General features: G+C 46.1%; 1 protein-coding gene across 1 annotated transcript in view; it reads right to left on the reverse strand.

Moving 5' to 3' along the window:
- The window catches only part of LOC311232608 (androglobin-like), a gene marked incomplete at both ends in the record, with an annotated part of 75,454 nt that extends 56,558 nt beyond the window's left edge, over window positions 1–18,896 (reverse strand). Inside the window, 8 exons of the mRNA XM_084319468.1 lie at window positions 9,194–9,360; window positions 10,992–11,105; window positions 11,505–11,644; window positions 15,242–15,499; window positions 16,302–16,373; window positions 17,139–17,231; window positions 18,201–18,259; window positions 18,854–18,896. Of these exons, the coding sequence (XP_084175594.1) occupies window positions 9,194–9,360; window positions 10,992–11,105; window positions 11,505–11,644; window positions 15,242–15,499; window positions 16,302–16,373; window positions 17,139–17,231; window positions 18,201–18,259; window positions 18,854–18,896 (946 nt within the window). The remainder of the gene's footprint in view (window positions 1–9,193; window positions 9,361–10,991; window positions 11,106–11,504; window positions 11,645–15,241; window positions 15,500–16,301; window positions 16,374–17,138; window positions 17,232–18,200; window positions 18,260–18,853) is intronic.
- Between the last annotated feature and the right edge of the window lie 236 nt (window positions 18,897–19,132).

Below are 19,132 nucleotides of genomic sequence, written 5' to 3' on the forward strand. Positions count from 1 at the left end.
AACGGTAGACTCGGTTGATGAAATATGAATTCAGATCGCTAATTAAAAAAAATTCATGCTAATTGTCGTGATGGGCATTCAGGGGCGGGCTGCTAACACGTGTTATGTCGTGGTGGGCATTCAAAGTGTTAAAATAACCACGTAGTGTGTGTCGCGACTCGTGAGCGCCGTAGCTATGACGTGCATTATTTAGGACAAAGTAAATCCATAGGCTGAATATGATTTATTATCAGCATTTTAGGTCTATTATTTTACATTTCAAAAGCCCCCTCTAGAAAAACGAAGCACAAAAACATAATTCAGAATGGTATAATGGGATCTGTGAGGAAGGGAGCTGGCATTTTTTTGCGAGGGAGTGGCAAGTTTATCCAGCTAACTGAACTAAACCTGCGCTGGAGCAGGTTCAAATTTTCGATCTGTTGCCATAGTGATTTAGACAAACCTGCTTTGTGGAACCGAAAAGCTTGACTTATGTCAAGTTATCCTGAAGATTATCCGGCTAACTCAGTTAGCCACGTACAGGGAACAGGGCCCTGGTTGTGATGTTTGTTCTGGACCTTTGCAGATACAATACATACATATATTACTTATGGCTATAACATAACATATATTTATTCCTGTGGTTAGTACTTTATTTACATTTTCTGATGAGACCGTGTTGATACCGAAAGGTACAGATTTGTACAATATTGTCATCCACCATATATAATAATAATAATTTAATAATTTAGGACCTGCTCCGAGGTCATCAATTGGCACACATGCGATGCATGCATGCAATTCGTATCTGCGATTAACCCATCCCGTCATCCTTCCCCCCCAAGGGCAGCCGGGAGCAGACAGGCGTCAACGTGAGCTGCGCCAGGGGACCAATCCAAGTGCTCCTGTCCGTCTTCGTCAAGGACGCCATATATGTGTGTGTGTGTGTGTGTGTGTGTGTGTGTGTGTGTGTGTGTGTGTGTGTGTGTGTGTGTGTGTGTGTGTGTGTGTGTGTGTGTGTGTGTGTGTGTGTGTGTGTGTGTGTGTGTGTGTGTGTGTGTGTGTGTGTGTGTGCGTGTGTGTGTGTTCTGTAGGCATGACAGAATAGTAGATTTGATAGCGAAAGATATCTCTCTTATTTTTACATCACGCTGTTTAAGCATTCTACTGTGAAGCCAAGCATGTTCAACCTGTGCAATGATGATTCCATGTTCTCTAGTATTACAGCTAACACCCCTGATGTATTTGTGGTAAATGAACACCTTAGGGAGGTGTCCATTCTTGAGGTTGGCTGTACTTTTGACTACAGCTTAGGAGAAGCCTTCCTAACCAAAATGCTGAAATACCAACAGCTACAGCAGACCATCTCACAGCTAGGCTACAGATGTAAACTCCTAGTTTTTATCTTTGGCAGCCTAGGGCATGTGCACAAGTTGGTTGTGAGGGGCCTACAAATAGCCGGTCTGCCCAAAAGGAAGGCCAAGCAGTTAGCCAGGTACTGCTCAGTATCCGCTATTATAGGAAGTCGCTCAATTTGGAGGAGGCGCTGTTACCTTTTCCCATGATTCTGCCGTCCATGCACCTTGTACCTGACTGTTCTTCATAATTTTCTGATTGCACTCGCATTGTTTATGTCCTTTGTATGAGGCCTCCTTGTACTTCTGTTCATGTGGACATAAATAAACATTTCAAACGTGTGTGTGTGTGTGTGTGTGTGTGTGTGTGTGTGTGTGTGTGTGTGTGTGTGTGTGTGTGTGTGTGTGTGTGTGTGTGTGTGTGTGTGTGTGTGTGTGTAGTCTTGCTTAAAATATGTAAATAAAGTACTAATCGACCACAGGAAAAAAGGTACATAATGTACGTTATGTTATAGTCATAAGTCATATATTTATTTACGTAATATGTAACATGTGTACATATTACAAATAAGTACATATATTACATATTCAAATTATTTTTAAACTTTTTACGTTTTCAGAAAACCTGCTGGGGATCGAACCCTAACCTTAACCCTAACTTTTAATGTCTTAACCATAACCGTTAAGTGAATGATAAAACAAACCTTACCCTTACTCTCAGAGTGACCCGTCTTCTCGTGTTTATCGACTTCCTTCTTTTTTCTATGTGCAGAGTCTGGCAGCAAAACAACACATATGAAGGTGAACATGTAGAATAGAGGTTTAATTAAACTACACAGTAAATGTTCTCCTTTGCTGTTATTTTCAATCAGCCACTTGACAAAAAAACACCCTGAGCTTGGTTAGATCACAGACAGACAGACAGACAGACAGACAGACAGACAGACAGACAGACAGACAGACAGACAGACAGACAGACAGACAGACAGACAGACAGACAGACAGACAGACACAGACAGACAGACAGACAGACAGACAGACAGACAGACAGACAGACAGACAGACAGACAGACAGACAGACAGACAGACAGACAGACAGACAGACAGACAGACAGACAGACAGACAGACAGACAGACAGACAGACAGACAGACAGACAGACAGACAGACAGACAGACAGACAGACAGACAGACAGACAGACAGACAGACAGACAGACAGACAGACAGACAGACAGACAGACAGACAGACAGACAGACAGACAGACAGACAGACAGACAGACAGACAGACAGACAGACAGACAGACAGACAGACAGACAGACAGACAGACAGACAGACAGACAGACAGACAGACAGACAGACAGACAGACAGACAGACAGACAGACAGACAGACAGACAGACAGACAGACAGACAGACAGACAGACAGACAGACAGACAGACAGACAGACAGACAGACAGACAGACAGACAGACAGACAGACAGACAGACAGACAGACAGACAGACAGACAGACAGACAGACAGACAGACAGACAGACAGACAGACAGACAGACAGACAGACAGACAGACAGACAGACAGACAGACAGACAGACAGACAGACAGACAGACAGACAGACAGACAGACAGACAGACAGACAGACAGACAGACAGACAGACAGACAGACAGACAGACAGACAGACAGACAGACAGACAGACAGACAGACAGACAGACAGACAGACAGACAGACAGACAGACAGACAGACAGACAGACAGACAGACAGACAGACAGACAGACAGACAGACAGACAGACAGACAGACAGACAGACAGACAGACAGACAGACAGACAGACAGACAGACAGACAGACAGACAGACAGACAGACGCACCAAGGAGCAGAGTACACAGAGTACAAAAATACTTAGATGTGCATGCAATGCTAACCTTTGTACTGTCTTTTACTATTATACACTCTGCCACTAAGGTTTTACCTATATTACCATACATATTACTACCTACTAGGGCTGTCCCTGACTAAGGATTTGGATGGTCGACTATGATTGGCAAAAATTTGCCGTTAGTCGACTATTGGCCAAAGAAAAATTAAAAATAAAAAGAAGTATACATTTTTTTTGTTTTTTATTAAACTTTTTATTTTTTTATTTTGTATCATTCCATTTGGGCTGTGGGGGGTGCTTAATGTCTGAAGGAGTCGACTGAAGGCTTCTTGTCCTCTGCAAAAGCATGCAATTGGTCCACTGATGGATACATCTTGATATTTGTCTAGTGTGTTCATTAGATGGGTGAAATCCTCTTTCAGTGCCTCTGTGCCTGTTATATTACGTGTAGCTCTGCTCAGCGTCATAGTGCAAATACTCCACTCCAGTACTTGCGCACTGAATAAAAACTCACAATGTACCTTTACATACCAACATCTGTCTGACCACATCCCCATCCGCTACCTACATAAGCAGGGGTGTGGCCATGCCCTCACCTCCTTCTACACTTTCACCACAAGGAGTGCCTTGTATATCAAACACTTGAGCTTGGTTGTTAGAAAGTTGAGAAAGCGTTCACATTATTTCTTGTTCTTTTCTTTCTCTCATAATTTTATTAGAAAAGACCTAAGATATAATGTTTACCTCGGGGGGTCGCGCTAGCAACGTCACCCTTCACCAGCGGTTCGCCGTTGCCTCCTCCGTCGTGCGTCTTAGGGCGGGTTTGACTCCACGGTCGTGGAAGTCACTCACGCCCGATCGGCGTCCGGTGGGTAGCTTGCCTCTCCAAGGAGCTGGTGCACCAGCAGCATCTCCTGTGAGATGGCCTGGTTCCTGCTCTGGTTCCTCCACCACCGGGGGGTCGTCTGCCGATGGGCGGCCGGCTCCTCTTGTGGCGGAGGATTTGAGACGCAAGCTTTTCGCTTCTGCTCGCTCCCGTCGTAGGAGGGTAGCTTGCAGGGGCGAACGGCCTGGTTTCGGTGAGCTGCTGGAGCCGGATGAGGGTGCGTCTGCTTTTCCGTGGCCGATGGAAACGGAGGATTACATGGTAGACGGTGGAGACACATCACTCTCCCTTTCAGGTTGTGGCAGGGGGTGGTATGTCTCCTTGGAGTTCCTCGTATTCTGGTCTCCTTGGAGTTCCTCGTATTCTGGTGTTGGGTTAGAACCTCCGACTCAGCGACGGGATGCCCTGCTATCAGCCACATCGGTTGGTGGCTCTGCAATGGGCAGTAGCCTCTCGTATGTGAGGGACGCGGGCTCAGTGAAGGAAGGTGCGCATGGGGAACTACGTGCCTTGTTCCCGGAGCTCATGGCGGCAGCCGCAGTCGCAAACGGCGTGCCGCTGCTGCAGCCACTGCCTGCTCCTGTCCCTGATGATTTAATAGGTCATTTATGGCAACGTCGTCCTGTGAGGGAGGCGGGCGTTGTCTGCCCATTTTCCCCCTCAATGGAGGCCTACGTACGTCAGGGACAGGTGGTCTCCCACATCACTGGCCTCACCCCCGCCTACGTGGAAATCACGAGGGTGGAGGGTCTGGTCGAGGGAATGAAAGAAGGGGTGCCTCGGCTTGATAGACCGATGGCGTCTCTCCTTTGTCCTGAGGTGGTGTGGGAGCCGTTGCGGAAGCCGGTTCCCCACGGGACCCGCGACCGATGCCACCGCCACGGCTACCACCGCCACTGCTGGCCCTTCGGCGAAGAAGGCCAGGAGGAGAGAGGGCGCCTCGACCACTGCAGCCGGCCCACCCATGCCCGGAGGTGACGGTAGGGATCGTCGAGACCAGGCACCCCTACTGTACCGTCCCTCCGGGGCTAAAGCTCCCCGGAGTGGCAAGCCACGAGCGGCTTGTGGCAGGCGTCGCTGAGTGACTTTTCCCCCTCCTGTTACCCCTGTTCCCTTCCCCGGCCCATCTATATATTTTGTTATACAATAAAAAGTCCCTCCCAGGAGGGACTGTATTTTGTTACAAACTGTGTGTTTATTCACTACATATGATGGAGATACGATGTGTAGATCCTCGCTTAGTGTGGGTTTGATAGGAGAGCTAGACTTTTAGTCTTTGGTTGGTCGCTACATGTATATATGTGTGCTTAGCAAGGCCTGTAGCTAACACTCGGTTGAAAGGGGTTTTTCTTCCTCGGCCTGGAGACTTATGTTCTTCCTATAAAGGTAGAGGTTAGTTGTGTGTTCTGTTACTTTAAGACAGTGATATTGAGCCACAACACTGTAGTGTTGGCCTACAGAAGTGCTCGTGTGTGTGTAATTGTACCACAGTCTTTTAGACCGCTCTCTCTCTCTATCAATCTTCTGTGTTCTTGAAACATAAAACACGGGTGTCGTGCTCACACATAAACCTTGACCTTGTTATAAACCCTGTTCACAGACGTTGTCGTCTGTGGCTAGCGTGCGTTGGGTTAGCTTATCCTATGGATATACGCTATTCATTTAGCATGCTGGCTACTTAAGGTATCATGGCTGTTGTTATTGTCATATGCGAGGGTTGGGTTCGCGAGGGGGTAACCGGATAAACCCCTCCTTCTCTCTTTTCTGATTGGTCGGGGGGTTTGACCCTCTTTTCATTCAGTCCTGCCGCGCTGATTGGTCAGTACGGCACGGGGGGGGGGGGAGGAATTCCCTGACTCCCCACCTATCATGGTCGGTTGAGTCATAGGATTCCCCCCGTCATAGAATACGTCACTGGGCACGTTTCTATTGGACGCTGACTTCCGTGAGTTCTTTACAGGCCCCATGTGTGGTTCTCTGTTATTGTCAAGTTGTCGTGGCAGAGCGTAGGGACTTGGTGTTCTGCTACGCTCAATATATGTGTAACTTGAGCCTTTTAGTCACATGGCTCAATGTTACATTGACTTTTCAAGTTGTTGCTCACGTGGGAAGTCTCTCTGGGGGTTCCCGTCCCCTCCTTGTGGAGTAGGTTGACGGGGTATTGTTTTTTTCCCTCAGCCGCGTCACATGAGACCCATGTCCGTCTTCTTTTTTCTCTTTTTTATAGGAAAGAGGAAATAAAGAACAACGGCTTCTTGCCGTTCTCCCAGGCGGCTTGGGGGAACAATGTCTGGTGTCTTGTTAGACTATCCATTGATGTGTTTTGGGTCTCGACGTGTACATAGTGCTGGCCCTGGGTGCTTCTCATAAGAATCACGCATGGGCCTGCGCGCCTTGGTTGCTCATCATTAAAACAGCGTTTTTATGGGGCGACTGGGATGGAGTCCGTCTCTTCCGAGTGCCAGTGTTGTCTCGATGAATTCTCGTTCATATCTGGGGGATGTTAACGGAATAGATCAAAGCATAGGTAGAGGGGTCTCACGCCCTTGGGGTGGGCCACCTAGCGCGGTACATAAGGGACCGTCTGGGTGGCGCCCTCTATAATGTTTTAGATCGACACGCGTACCTACCCCCTCCTGGTGTTGGGGATGTCGGCGTGATTAGGGCACGGGACTGGTTCTGGTCGCGCCGGTCCAGGTCAGTTAACCCGTTGTCCGCCGGGGTCACAGATCTGCTGTTCTGGTACCCTGAGGGACTTGTGCTTTTTTTCGGGGGGGAAAATGCCGGGTCGGCCCGGGTGTCACAGGGTTTTGACGTTATGGAGGTGTTCGTGTTTATGTTACTGCGTGTTACCCCTCACTGTTGCTTGGTCCATGTTGTGTTGTACCTTGCGCTGCGCTAAGGGGGCCTGGTCCTTCTCCATTCTTTTTGCCCCTCTCTTCTCCTGCTTACGCATGGCTGAGAGGGGGCTGTTGAGATGGTTCTTATGGAACTCCTCTGGCATCCCTGTGTACGTCCCGGTCCGCCGGGCCCGGTCCGAAGTTTTTTCGTCGACCCGTAGGCCTGGGATAACCCCTGTTTGAAAACTGAAACACTTGTACTGCGGTATAGCCAGTGTGTACCCGCAGGTGTGTTTTGGAGTTTTTTCTTGAGGGGTTATAGGAACAACCACCTCATGTTTGAACCAAGAGGATGGTTGGTTCCCTGGTGTGTTGGAGCGGAGTCAACTCCCGGGTTAGTCCGTTTGAGTGTGCCCCCGCACGTTTCATGACGTCTGCCAATCGTGTCAGCCTTCTCTGCCTCAACCACTCTAGAGAGTCGGGGGGTTTTGTGGAGGCTGTGACATGGTGCACAACAATGCCAGCATACACGCCTTCCGCCGGGGTGCTGTTCAGCTGACCCCTTTGGCGCCTGTCTAGTCCGCAGTGCTCCAGGCTCGGGTCGAGTTCCTGTTGCCTGGATTGAGGGATCGACCTCTTCTAGAGGTCGTCTCCCCGGTGCGCTGTCTGCTCCCGCTGTGGGTGTAGCCTCTTGAGTGCTTCGAGTTTACAGCCACGCCCAATCTCGTTCGATTTCGGAGGCGGTATAGGTTCAGGTCTGGGTGCCTGAGTATACCAGGGTCAGTGAGCCAGGCGGCGTGCTATTGGGGGGAAGGGCCTGCTCTTGGATGGGCCCTGTCCGAATACGCTGGCGATGTGGGGGGCGGTGTCAGTAGTGACCGCCTGGCGAGGTCTCGATGCTGTGGCGTCATTGGCCTCTCCAGGCCCCCTTTTCCGGGGGGGGTCCTGTCCCTTCTGGGTCCGGGTCCTCCTTCGCGCTCCGCTGCTACGGCCTTGCCGCGGGGTTGGGCTTTGCTCTTGACCCCGTGTTTTTTGGGGGTGGTAACGGGGGTTTGTTCCTTTTCCGTTCATTCCCTAGTGGCATGCGGGTTGTGCGTTTGTGTAGTCGTGGGTACGCCCCACGGTCTGCTCGCACTGTGCGTTGAGTTGCTCAAGCTCCTCTTCGCGCAGTCGGATCCGTCTCCCTCCCGGGAGGGTCGGGGGGGGGGGGCTCGGGTCCTCCCCGGTTCTGATGGTTGTGGGGGACCTCAGTGGGGTACATTTGTCGAGCTCAGCTCTGCTCAGCTCCTGTGTTGCACTATGACGCTGAGCAGAGCTACACGTAATATAACGTACGGTTATGTATATAACCATAGTTATATGAGTGTAGTGACGCTCAGCGTCAGGACTCCCCTGCGGCCCTTTGATCTTGCCTTGTGGTGAAAGATTGGGAAGGAGGTGAGGGCATGGCCACACCCCTGCTTATGTAGGTAGCGGATGGGGGTGTGGTCAGACAGATGTTGATATGTAAAGGTACATTGTGAGTTTTTATTCAGTGTGCAAGTACTGGAGTGGAGTATTTGCACTATGACGCTGAGCGTCACTACACTCATAAATAACTATGGTTATATACATAACCGTACGTTTTCGTAGGCAGTTAGCCTCTGGTATGCATGCCATTAGCGTTAGCCACGCTTCTAGGCCTCTTTTCTTTTGGAAAGAATGATAAAAAAAATTAAAAGAAAAGAGAATTATAAATATATTTTTTTAATCTTTTTTTTTATATTCGACTAAGAGGTTGGCCAGTCGACTACGGCTCCTTTCGACCGATTAGTCGACTAATCGACTAATAGGGGTCAGCCCTACTACCTACTATTCTAATATGTTTATACTACTAATACTATCTATGCACGCAATACTGTAGCACTCAGGTTCGACACTGTTTGACAAACAATCTTGACCCTTAGCTGCCAGAGTTGTACCGTCCCTGCTGAATCATTGTACAGAACTTACATTTACATTACATTTAGTCATTTAGCTGACGCTTTTATCCAAAGTGACTTACAAGTTTTTGTACGACAAGTCAGTAGGAAGGGTACAACTCAGCGGAGTAACAATGTTCATCAAAGTGTTCAGACTCGAGTGCTACAGTGTTGAGTGTATGAACTTGTAAGTCACTTTGGATAAAAGCGTCAGCTAAATGACTAAATGACTGAATGTAAATGTAAATGTGTGTGCGCGTGTGTGCGTGTGTGTCTGTGTGCGTGGATCAGCACCTTGGTGGTGCTTCTCTGCGCTCTCGTGGCGTGTGGGCATCTTGCTCTTGCAGTGGGTGCTCACTGCTACAGGCTCCGTAGCTTTCTCCAGCGACGCTTCCTGTGCATACGTGAACTTGGGAACGGCAACTTTCAGGAACTCCCACACTTTCCCTGCATCTCTGGACCTGAGAGGAGGTTAGCGACATCAGAGAACCTTGTGTTGGGCTGGGTGATATGGCCAAAAATGATATTGCGATAACGATATGATAATGTTATCATATCACTCGATATCGATAATTATCGATAATGTTATAAGTATTAAAAAAAAATATATATATATAATTTAAACAACAGATGTATGTTTATTTTGCAGCAATTCTTTGTCGTTGCCGCCATCTTTAGTGTTACATCCCCTCACACTCCAGTTCTCAGGCTGCAGCTGGTTTGAAAGCGAAAGTAAACAGGCTTCTCTGCTGGCTGTGGCTCCAGGGGAGTTGAATAGTTCTGGCTCTGCTAGTTTCTTTTCTATCTTATGGCGCTTTTTTGGTGCACAAACCACTGCACATGTGCACCGTGACTCATGACTGGAGACTAGCTCTGCTAGCACACATAGCCTACTGTTTCGGTTTCAAACTGTATTTTAAATTAGAAAGCAAACAAAATAAATGGACAAGAGAAAAATAAATCTCAATTTGGTCAGTATTGTCATTTGGACAAGCAAAGCCATTACTTTAAGTTGCGGGCAAGAAAGACAAGTCTGTCCACTGTCTCTGGTTTTAAAACTGCCCTGTTGCAGGTCACACAAAAAATAACTTCGATTTTTTTCCGATATAAAATATATCGCGATAATTATCGTTATCGTTTTATCGCTCAGCCCTACTATCATACACCAGTACATGTTGGCAGGTCAGAGCACCTTGTGTTGTAGCCTATCATACACCATGTTATGTACCATGCTTTTGGTCAATCCTGTGTCCTGTGTTGCAGCTGATTGCTGCTAATTGGACACCTGCCTGGTGCCCCACCCACACATGCACTGAGACTTCTGCTGGAAGACACTGTTGGAACAGTGTCTCCCTCTCTTCCACCACTTTGATCTTTAGTTTGCGCTAGATATCATAATAAGGATAGTCTTTTGGTTTAAACATAGACCGTTGGTGTTTGTGTCCCCTTATGTTGCTTCCCTCTGAGTGTAACGGGGAAGCCTGTGGGTATGTCCACAGTCACGGAAACAGGGGTGTTGACGAGTGACTGTGGCATTGCGGGCTGGTAAGTTAAACTCACTTCCTCATAACAGGGTTAACAGACGCATAGGTACAGTAGTTAGGAGTGAATTCACTTCTTAGTGCAGCGGCCTGTGTCGTCGCCCGCGGCGTGGGAGCCCCCTGTTCGACTCCCCCTCGGGACATTAACATTTAACAACAACACAACGCAGACCAATATGATCCGTCACATGAGCCAGGGTCGTAACAAATTGGGCGCTCGTCCGGGAGTGAATTTGGAAAACATTACCCCTAGATTTGTTTGGTTAGGCAAATTGCCTTTAAAAAAAAAAAAAAAAAAAAAAAGAGAAGAGAAGGATTTTTTTTTTTTTTTTTTTATCTTACATGGTGTGTCTTGGTGCTGTAGTTTGGGTAGTGATCTGGTGTTGTGTAACGTGGGGGCTTGAGCCGGTCTTCAAACAGGTGAGTATGCCCTTACTTTGTGATTTGATTTTGACTACTTATATGCTGTTAAAATATTTAGTTTAGTGGACACCACAGGTAGGTAGTGTCATTATTTTCTGGCTGGTTGTAGCTTCCTGTGTACCACTTACCCCTGGGGCAGGTCAGAGCACCTTGTTCGTATAGGGATGATCTCCAGCAGCCAGCCGGTGAGGGCCTGGATGGCGGTGAACTCGCCCAGCTCCGTCCCCTGCTTTGACGCCACGCTGAGAGACAAACAGACGACTAACTTTAGAAAAATAAATACATTTAAAAAAAGATAACAGCCCATCAAAAAACCACGAGCGACACGTCAGCGGTCCTCTCTGGTGAAAGCATTTTGTACTGTGTTCGTTTACAAATATAGTTCTCATGGCGTGAGAAGGAACAAGACTTTGCCCAAAGAATAAACACCCGTTTATAAAGAGCCGACCTGTGTCTGTGTTGTCTTGAAGAGAGCTACAGTGAGATCACTGGCATTATACCCGTTCACAGCAGGCTGTGATCAGATGAGGGATGCAGCGCCAAAATGTGTATTGAAGCTGCTGTATCAATCAGCCTAGAGACACAACATGTGCTGTTGGCTTCATCTGAAGTACACAGAGTCCCTGCTGGGAGGAACTCACTCCAGGCTGGTGACTTTAATGAGAGCCTTGGTTAGCAGCATGGGCCACAGTTCAGCCTGGCTGGTGGAAGCAGGCAGCAGCAGCTTGTTCTCCTCATCGAACGGCATGGAGTCATCCACCATCACCTTCCTCCAGCAGCCCTGCAGACAGACAGACAGACAGACAGACAGACAGACAGACAGACAGACAGACAGACAGACAGACAGACAGACAGACAGACAGACAGACAGACAGACAGACAGACAGACAGACAGACAGACAGACAAACAAACAAAAAACAGAAAAAATACCTTTGTGGGTAGATCTTTATTTTGAAATTTTTGAAGTGAAGCAGCTCTATGATCGCTAATGTCACTAACTCACTCACTCACTCACTCATTCATTCGGTGTAGGGATGTTCCGATAATTTTTTTTAGCTCCCGATCCGATCCCGATCCGATCCCGATCATGTGATTTTGAGTATCTACCGATACTGATCTTTCCCGATCCGAAAAAAAAAAAAATTATAAAAAGAAAAAAAGAAAAAGAAAAAAAATTTCTCCCATCCCAATTTCTCACATTACATTCACCCTGAATGTTGATGTTATCCAGGTGAAAAGTTAACTTCATTCAAGCGAGGCATTGCAACCGGAGTAATCTAAAAACTCTGCCTCCAACCTGCTGCTTCATGAGAGCAATGGCGCCATCGTAAAAATCAGGTGACTGCAAGTTCTGCAACTAGTGGATGTCCCTCATCCTTGACATACTGTAAATCATTTGATGTATAATTAAATCAAAAGAAATGCGTGTTTTGGCAAAATTCTTCTGCTCTGTGTGACAATAAATAAATGAATGACGATATGCAATTTAAAACCAAAACTAAGGCCTCAGTATGAGTTTAAGACGTGAACATGGTCATGTTTGTTGAATTAAAAAAAAAAACGTTTTTCCCGATCTTCTGAAAATCACGTGATCGGCCCCGGATCCCGATCACGTGATCGGATTGGGACATCCCTAATTCGGTGTAGTGTTTACGTCATTGCTGTTTCCGGCCAGTCCACCATCTTGAAAACGCAATGTATTTTCCCATTGCCCATTTCTAAATCGTCTCGTTTAAAACAAATAAAGCATGAACATTACATTTGCATGGTGTACCTTTCTGTGCATATTCATCCACAATCTATAGCTCAACATGAAAATATTTGCAATGAATCGAAAAAAAATCGCCACATTTTATTTCAACCAAAAATGCTTAAACAATAATGTTAGTGATAGAAGGGAACTCATTTTTTGCAAAAATGGAAAGCTTTTCAATGTTCATGAGGCAGAATTGTTACAATAGCCGATAATCCATTTTCCCAATGATAAATCCCTATATGGGTGGACCTCGCGGGCTGTCCAAAGTGACGTCAGACTACACCTCCCTATTCACTAACCTAGCCACTCTGCCCCTAGTGGCGGCTTGCAGCCATGGCACTTTGCGTAAGACCAGTGCAATCTATGCGAGAACGCTTGGCATCGACTACAGTGTGTGTCGTTGTGTTACTCGTCTCCTTGGCAGGTAAAGCACCACGTGACTGTGTCAGCCTCCACAGATTGTGTAAATGAAGATCAGTACACATTACACCACCAGTCTTTACTCTTTACATAACATCTTGTCACACCATTTACATTTACATTTAGTAATTTAGCTGACGCTTTTATCCAAAGCAAGAGTTCTGTATGACAAGTCAGGAGGAAGGGTACAACTCTTTCAGCTGAGTAACAAGTTTGGCACCCAACCAGAGTGCAAATGTAACAATAAAAGTGCATTAAGAATATACAGTGTACAAGATGAGATGTGATATATATATATATAACACAAAAATTTTAGTAATATATGCTAAACTGATGTACAGTATAATTGTGTACAGTGATACAGGTATAAATGTCACGATCGGAGCTCGAGTCTGCCAGATGAGGAGCAATCAGCGCGGCTGCAAGAGATCACCTCATCAAGCGTTCCCTACTTCAACTGGCAGATCCCGTCATCCGACGTCGCAGTGTTAAACTGCCTACCGAGGTACGACGACGCTACCTGAAGACGAGCTGAAGACGCTACCTGAAGACCCTGTTTATGCTTTCCCTAACCTTCTGTTTCTTGTGCCCCAGGACTTCGCTCCAGCGCCCTTCCACCCTGACGTCTCGAGCCCCAGCGTCCTTCCACCCTGACGTCTCGAGCCAAGCAAAGAGGACTCCTGCTCGCTCTCAAGCGCAAGACCTGTGTCCTCTCTCTCTCGCTGCCGACAGCTGCACTGAAGTGCACCTGCTCTCATTCTTCTCCCCCCCAAGAACATTATAACCTCCGTGTTGTTCACATTCCTGTTTCACATTCCTGTTATACTCTGCTTGGTTGGGAAGAATAATTAAAGAACCCTAAAACCGCTCCATTCTCTCCTCCTGTGTTTTGCTATTGGGCTCCGCAAGAACCCCATCCTCACAATAAATATACTATGGTAGTAAGCAAGCCATACTGGCCAGTGGTATAACTAGTAATGGCGCTTTTCCACTGCATGGTACCTACTCGACTCTACTCTACTCTACATTTTCGGTTTTCCATTACCAAAGTACCTGGGGTACTTTTTGGGTACTTTTTTAGTCCCTGCTCTGTCGAGGTTCCAAGCGAGTAGAACTGGTACCAGAAAAGTCACGTGAAACACTGCAGACCACTGATTGGTCAGAAGAGAGACGCGTCACACGTTGGAGCGTCTGCACAAAAGCAGAAAGCCGCCATCTTTAATGCCTCGCTTAGGATTAGGATTTCATTTGAGATTTGTTTGCAGCAGGAACAAGTGCAATAAACAAAAAAGGATGGATTCACTGTGTATTCTGCCTCATTTATTGATGAAACAAAACCGACATCAACCCAATTTACCACCGAGCGGAGAGTTTAGTCTCACAAAAAGATAGCTGATTTGTTAAGCTTGTTGTTAGCTTAGGTGCTAATGTGCTTGCATTTTAGCATGGCTAGCGAACATAGCGTGATCAATATAACTCACTATTGGTTGTTTGTACTAGTAACGTTAATGCTAGTAGAATAGACACAACGTGAGGTAATCACCATCCATTTAAAACCGGCTATTACCTAATGCTAACGTTAGCAGATAGACGCGAGAGGTAACGTTAAAGCTTGTTGTTAGCCTAATGCTAACGTTAACGTCAGCAGATAAGACACGAGAGGTAACGTTAAAGCTTGTTGTTAGCCTAATGCTAACGTTAACGTCAGCAGATAGACACGAGAGGTAACGTTAAAGCTTGTAGAATAGACACAATGAGGGGTAACGTTAGCTTTAGCAGAATAGACACAACGAGAGTCTGGTTAATGTTGTTATTGATTGATTGATTGAAACTGTGTTAAACTCTGGCTTGCTCCAAGCCCTCACGGACATAGCTATGCTCACGGAGCTCTCATGCTGTACGCCAGCGGCCCCGCCTCCCCACACTGAGACAAACTGAGTACTACCTGCAGTGGAAAAGGAACGAAGTACCAGGTACCTAAAGCGAGTAGAGTAGAGTATAGGGTCGAGTCGAGTAGGTACTATGCAGTGGAAAAGCGCCATAAGAGTAGGTATGAGATGTATACAGATATTAGATATAAGTGAACAGTTGTAGTTGTACATCAGGTCTGTTTTAAAAGGAAAGGAAAGAGTCCGACAGGTCCTTTCAGACAGGGTCAAGTGTGAACAGATGCCTTCAGTGGACCTGCACTCTACACTCACCATCCAGTGGAGTCTGACGACGTACTTCCCGTAGACGTTGTAGTGCGGCATGTGGCCTCTCGTCCCCTTGCACAGAGAGTAGATGTGCTCCCAGGGCCTCCATGCGTCGTGACCCACAGACGGGGTGCCGTGACTCAAAGACGTGCCGTGACCCACAGACGTGCCGTGACCCACAGACGGGGTGCCGTGACCCACAGACGGGGTGCCGTGACTCAGCTTCCAGACCATGTGGATCTCACTGATGATCCACCTCATCAGCTGGAGAGGAAGGCAGGAGGGGCACCGTCAGCTGATCTGTCTATACACACCTGCATATAATCCTTTTTACATATCTGTAGATACTATATGAATATCTGTACATATCTTTGACCGAGAACATGTCTATGTTCCCCGGGTCCTATGTTCCCCGCTTTGATTGATTGATTGATTGAACATTTTAGACCACCAGCCCTGATTCCAAACTCTAACCTTAACCAGTTCGAAAGAGAGCCTAAGGTTAACTGTTCGAAACAAGGCGGACGTTAATAATTAATAAAATATTAAAAATTTATACAATTTTCAATCTATTAATCAATCAAAGCGGGGAACATAGAACCCGGGGAACATAGGACCCGGGGAACATAGGGATGATCCCTCTTTGACCTACTCTTACTAGTTACGCTGCTGGCCAGTATGACTTACTGTAGTACCATAGTGGGTGGGACAGGTGATTGGGATTGTAAATGTTCATCCCTAGTGGGTGGGACAGGTGATTGGGATTGTAAATGTTCATCCCTAGTGGGTGGGACAGGTGATTGGGATTATAAATGTTCATCCATGGTGGGTGGGACAGGTGATTGGGATTGTAAATGTTCATCCCTAGTGGGTGGGACAGGTGATTGGGATTGTAAATGTTGATCCCTGGTGGGTGGGACAAGTCATTGGGATTGTAAATGTTGATCCCTGGTGGGTGGGACAGGTGATTGGGATTATAAATGTTGATCCCTGGTGGGTGGCACAAGTCATTGGGATTGTAAATAAAGGAAAGGAACAAAACAAAACTTCAACTACACCTCCTCACCTCACTGCACATCAGATGGTCGTTGGATGAGATCAGATCAAATGTAGCTTGGTTTTCAACAACCACAGGAGCCTAAGATCAAATACACATGAAGGTTTCAGTAGTTAGGTAACGTTACAAACCAGAAGGGTTTATTATGATACAGGTTGTTACAAGTGCTTTACAAGATATGAGATATTCACGTCAGTTAATCTGCCATCCTATATACTCATCTGATAATGCCTCTCTATTGTCTGGAACTGTTCTGGCACAGAGGAACTGTTGCCTCCATTTAATGACGTGCTTTTTACATGATGGGCCGGGTGTATATTTGCTATGCATTGTTGTGCCATTTGAGACAATGCCACGCAAGTCAAGTGTTCCTTTATTAATCCCCTTGGGGAAATCCAAGTGTCATAGCAGCATGGAGGGGGGGGGGGGGGGGGGGGGGGGGGGTACAGGTAGGATAGGTAGTAAAAAGAGTAGAACATAGAACAAAGTGGCAGTAATAATAATAATAGTGATCACTGATAAGAGTTAGAGTAGTAGTAGTAGTAGTAGTAGTGAACAGTAGTGAGTGGTAGGAGTTAATCAGACAGTAGTAATAGTGATGATGGTGTACATGGTCCAAACCGTAGCAACACACTGCACCAGAGTGCATGCAGTGTTTATTATCAGAGTCAGACGGTCCTAACAGTTCTCAAGTTCTCCAGCCGTTAGCTCTCCAGGAATTGGCAGCAGTCCGCTCCCCACGGTTGTGGAGCCAGTGATGGCTACCGGCACGAAAGACAGGCCGAGGCGGTTTGTGGCGTGTCGTGGGGGGAGAAGTCATGCAGGTGGGAGATGAACCACAGTTACCTTGTTGAGAATGAACTCAGAAGGACGCTTCCAGGAATGCACTTTCAAAGATGGAGGCATCGATATTTTCCCATCAGGGTCGTCGAACAATGGCTGCAGACAAAGACCACAAGAAGCAGCCGAACCAGCTTCAGTAAAACTGAGTAATGTCACCTACATTTTACATTTTACATTTAGTCATTTAGCAGACGCTTTTGACAAAAGGTTCAAGTTCCATACTCAATGAGGAGGGGCTGTTGCCTGCCTGGGTAACACTGAACAGTGTAACGTTCCTAAAGAACACATCCTATGGTTCCATACTCACTGAAGGGCAGTTCTTTCTCGCCTTTTCGTCCCATTTCTCCTTGTTAATATCTGCCTCGGTCCACTCTGGCCAGGGGGGGGCGCTGCATCTTCCCTGCTCCCCTGAGCCCTCAGAGCCACTGGCAGGGTGTTACATTAATAATATGATGTATTAATACACACAACAATGTCCTTCTGGCTTTAGCTGACTACAAACCAGTGCCAATTAGGTTAGAATAGATTAGATTAGATTAGATTAGATTAGATTAGATTAGATTAGATTAGATTAGATTAGATTAGATTAGATTAGATTAGATTAGGTTAAGTGTCTTGCTCAAGGACATACGACACACTGCCCGGGAGGAGCGGGAATCGAACCGGGAACCTCTGGATTACCAGACGACTGCTCTCTACCTCCCGAGTCACTGTCGCGTTGCCCCAGTAAAGTGCAATAGTATACAACGTAGTGAACGTACAGGTGATTAAACTGGGTATAAAATATATAAATGAGTACTACTGAGTAATAGTGCTACTGCTAATCAGATGTATGTACAAAGTTGTAGTATTAATATGTATAGTTTTGATTTGTATAGTGATGATACAGGTATAAAGACACTATGGTAGGAAGTCATACTGGCCAGCAGTGTAACTAGTAAGAGTAGGTAGGGATATGTACAGACATATAGATATAGTATCTACAGAGGTGTTAAAGTATATGTCCAGATTTTGGAAAGTGTTACTGTTGCCGAAAGTGTAAAGAAAAGCCAATCTGGCACTCACTGAGTTTGTCCTTGGGATGAACTGTTCCTGGACAATCTCTTTGGTGATCCCTTTGTTGACTAAAACAAGATGAGACAAAATAATTATAACTTTTAGAATAATTCACATTATTATTTCAGCATTTCCGTTTCTGGGTTAAGCTCTGCAGCGTTTATGGCTAAAAGCCAAGCTACATACGTGAGGCTAAAAACCGCGTTCCAGGTCTCTCGTGACTATACAGCTTATACCAGTGGAGGTTATTGCATGACTACTAGTGAGGCAGTGCTTCACTAGTATACAGACAAAATAATAATAATAATATATTATTACATATTTTATTATTATTATTTCTTTTTAATATGAATTTTTATTAGAAATGTTTTCCTCTGTGAAAAAAACAATGTCCAAGTGACAGCTCTCTGACCCTGATCCCATAACACATTGATGCTGGTCAGGCTGTCAGCTGTCAATCAGTCACTGCAATTTTTTGCACTGGGCAGGGCTTAAGAATCTAATAATCCAATCAAAATAGGGTATTTGAGAAAAAAAAAAAAAAAAAAAAGAGGCGGTTAGTGAGGCCATCCATGCACACTTGATTGATTGGCGTTAATGCCGTATTACATTGTGTTGACAACCTTGAGATCCAATCAGAGAATGGTGCCAGCTAATGATACGGAACTGCAGCTGGATCCTATTGACTGTGGCGTCAATAGCCATCTAATGTTCTAGATTTTTCTGTCATCATCTCACCACTGAGACTGACTGTGTGCAATTTGCCTTGAAAGAGACTGACATCGAGAATAAGATCTTTATTCAATTGTTCATGAACTTATTGTGCATCGTTTGATGATATATATTTTTTTATCTCAGTTGAAGTAGTGTAATTGACGTGAACGTGCCGTCTTGGACTCTGTAAGCTAACTTGTTGTAGCTAACGTGAGCTAATAGCTAAG

Source organism: Notolepis coatsorum, assembly GCF_963971535.1.
Source record: "Notolepis coatsorum genome assembly, chromosome: 7".
NCBI lineage: Eukaryota > Metazoa > Chordata > Actinopteri > Aulopiformes > Paralepididae > Notolepis > Notolepis coatsorum.